We start from the raw sequence: 3,136 nt of genomic DNA, 5'->3' as shown, positions 1-3,136 counted from the left end.
CAGAGTGTTTGCTCGCCCATTGTCAGCTGCGATTGGCTCCAGCCCCCTTTCTGTAGGTCGCTCCCCACATCTCTACCACACCAACCTCTTTGTTAACCAGAAGACCAAAATGCACACAAGATGTACAGACTGCTGTTATCTTGACTGATGCCAGACTGGTCTGTGATAACAGTTCAAATGGAAAAGCTAAAAACTTTTCTCTGGTGTGAATGAAATCATGAAGACATTCAAACACCAACACTGTTATTCTGTCCACCAGATGAAAATAATGAGCCTCGTGGGTGACATAGATCACATTTCATCGTTACAACTGGCCACTTCCTGGAAGATCTATCTTTACGTAGAGAAATTATTTTCTGTTGCATGTTTGCAAAATCATGAGCAGATGAGAAGAATTTAATTGTTAAAAAATAAACAGTATGAGCGTAAATGTGTGCAAAGAACAATTTATTACTGTTTGGTTTTTTCAATGAAGCAAACACAAAACTAAAGAATTCAATCAGCATTAAGTAAAACATTGTTACTAAAATCATGATGTGAAAAATAAAGTTGGATATAAAAAAATTCATGTCTGTAATTTTCCCAGTTTCAAACACCAAACTGTTATCGGTGCTTTCACTCATCATCCAGTGTTTTATCTGGAAAGTTTCAAATGTAGAACAGTTCAAAATGAATTTTTTGACAATATTACCAATCAGACAGATATAAAATAGCATTTTGGATTATATCTGCCGTTATACAGCACAAATACACATTCATTCATTGATCCATCCCAAAAGCTCTCATAGCAGTGAAGGTCCTCTCTCTCTCTGCTGCTTTTGCATCCTTTAATGAACAACTTCCAGTTTTTATCACGCTGTAGATGGCAGAAGAATAAATCCATGCATCATCGTTCCCTCTCTGGAGAAATATATAGAGAAATGAAGGTGAAAAATCTGAATCTTCTTTTTTGTTCACATCAGTCCAACATTTAAATTCCTCACCTGTTGACTCGTCTGTTGTCGTCTGTTTTTGTGCAGGACAGCAGCAGCTGGAGCAGGAAACAGAAAATATATAGATATCAGTCAGTCAGGATGCAGGAGAGGTTTACTGATGGAAAGACAAGTATGATTTAGGTATATTACCATTACAACAGTCACATTTGTTCTTCTCGTTGGTGAAAACGAAGATAAATATGACTATCAGACTTATGAGCAAGAGAACAGGCAGCAGATATGTAGTAAAAAGAACAGACGTCTCCGTCAACTTCTACTACCTTTGGAACAATCAGAAGTTTTCTTCTTCATATAAAACAGGAAGACAGTAACAATCAGAGCTGTAGCCAAAGTACCACATAACACCAACAGAAGTGTGATCGTCCTCTGGAGATCCATCATGTTCTCTGAAATTATATATGAACCAAAGAAATAAAGTTCATTATGATTTTATTGGATGAGAAAATATAAATAACTACTGCGTTAAATAGGATCTAAATTCTACATTCTGAAATTAAACACAAAAATATGCCAATTGAACATTTATATAAGAATATTCTCCACTTACCTTCAATTTCCAGTTTATCAATCTCCAGTTTAGTCCCATTTCCAAATAAAATTTCTCCACACGTGGCCACAGCGCAGTAATGAGTCCCAGCATCAGAGGAGCTGACGTTCTTGGAGAAGAAGTAATCACATTTCTGTGTGGACTCAGACTCAGGACTCTTTTTACAATGATCTCTATTGTTTCCATGAGCGTAAATGAAACTGGGATGAGCTTCATCTGATCCAGCTCTGAACCAGTACACACTGTGATCTCCTGGACATGTTTTCTTCTCAGAGTCAAAGAGGACCGAACACTGAAGAGTCACTGAGTCTCCTGGACGGACTGGATCAGATGGAGGAAGCTGAAAGTTGGTGGTGATCTCAGGTTCTGCTCCTGAGAAATATAATAAAATTATACATGAATTCAGAACTTCAATTAAATATCACTTAAAATAAATAAATCTAAATCTAAAGTATACATCGAAGAAATATGTTTCACTTTGACCAATTGTATTTGAGAAGTTCCTTGAGATTATTTCTAATTAAATTTTAATCTGTGTACCGTACTTTATTTACCTTTAACTCTGAGAAATGTTCCTGTTAAAAACTTCATCTCTAAGTCATCGACTTTTATACAGTAGTACAGTCCAGTGTCACTTTGCTCTGTTTTATGAAAATGCAGCAGAAAAGTTCCAGGTTTTTGTTTTGCTGTAGAACGAGGACTCTTATTAACACGATAATCATCAAATGAAAATGTTCCTCCCAAGAGTTCAGGTAAGTTTCCAGAAACAAGTCGGATCCAAAATAAATTTGCAGAGTAATCAGATTTTTGGCGGGGACATGTCAACTTCACGTCTTCTCCAACACCAACAGTTTTCGTCTCAAAGATCATTTCATCTGTGCATCCTAAAAATACCATTAAATAGATCAGGAATTAAAATCAGAGACAGAGGCACATATCTCTAGATCTAAACTGATACAAAAAGATGATTATAAAATTTGAAACGTAGACTGCAGAATACATTTTGAGAAAAGTTGACTTTATCTACTTACGTCCTGCTCTGAGGAAGAACAAAAGATGAAATATGATCAACATTTTCATGTTAATCCACTTAAGACAGCAGTTATTTTAAACTCTGTTGAAGATGATTTCCCTTAATGTAGTCGTATGAAGGGGAGGGAACAATATGAGAGCAATCTGATTGGTCAGTCATTACACTGGTGTCTCTCTGTGCCACCACAGTGGAAATATTATCACTATCTTTCATGTCTAAACGCACAAAACAACCCTGAAAACAAACTTTTTTTCATGGTGGGATTCTGTAACTGGCTCTGAAGGTTCACTCAGCTGCTGATGAGATATGATGCAAACAGTAAATGTGCAATCATCTATAACATTTTAGTTTAAGTGTAGGTCATAATTAATTGCAGTTTTTTATATTTTCAATAAAAATATGACATATTTTAAAAATAAACTCGGACACCACCAGCCACGTGTCATTTTTACCAAACGGGGATAAAATCTAGAAAGTTTGTGCCTTTGAGTCATGAATAGACAATATGACACAACACTGCATATTTCTGCGTTGTTCATCTTGTGTGTGCGTTAATTTACT

At 36.0% G+C, this 3,136-nt stretch overlaps 1 protein-coding gene across 1 annotated transcript; it reads right to left on the bottom strand.

Annotated features, from left to right (window-relative positions):
* Window positions 1–733: 733 nt before the first annotated feature.
* On the bottom strand, window positions 734–2,412 carry LOC115050396 (uncharacterized). The gene is made up of 5 exons (XM_029513240.1): window positions 2,097–2,412; window positions 1,543–1,914; window positions 1,256–1,381; window positions 984–1,030; window positions 734–900 (listed from the first exon to the last, which is right to left on the bottom strand). The coding sequence occupies exons 1-5, from the start codon at window positions 2,410–2,412 to the stop codon at window positions 760–762; spliced, it is 1,002 nt and encodes a 333-aa protein (XP_029369100.1). The 3' UTR covers window positions 734–759.
* Window positions 2,413–3,136: the final 724 nt, after the last annotated feature.

The sequence above is a fragment of the Echeneis naucrates genome, chromosome 10 (genome assembly GCF_900963305.1).
Source record: "Echeneis naucrates chromosome 10, fEcheNa1.1, whole genome shotgun sequence".
Taxonomy (NCBI): Eukaryota; Metazoa; Chordata; class Actinopteri; order Carangiformes; family Echeneidae; genus Echeneis; species Echeneis naucrates.
The sequence above is the reverse complement of the archived record's forward strand: the minus strand, read 5'-3'. Positions and strand labels throughout refer to the sequence as shown.

What these genes read in the sequence shown, in the direction of transcription:
- LOC115050396 (XM_029513240.1), bottom strand. Translation starts at nt 2,412, where the DNA reads ATGATCTTTGAGACGAAAACTGTTGGTGTTGGAGAAGACGTGAAGTTG. An exon ending in AACATTTCTCAGAGTTAAAG is followed by an intron (nt 1,915 to 2,096) that starts GTAAATAAAGTA and finishes TATATTTCTCAG; the next exon opens with GAGCAGAACCTGAGATCACC. An exon ending in GACAACAGACGAGTCAACAG is followed by an intron (nt 901 to 983) that starts GTGAGGAATTTA and finishes ATATTTCTCCAG; the next exon opens with AGAGGGAACGATGATGCATG.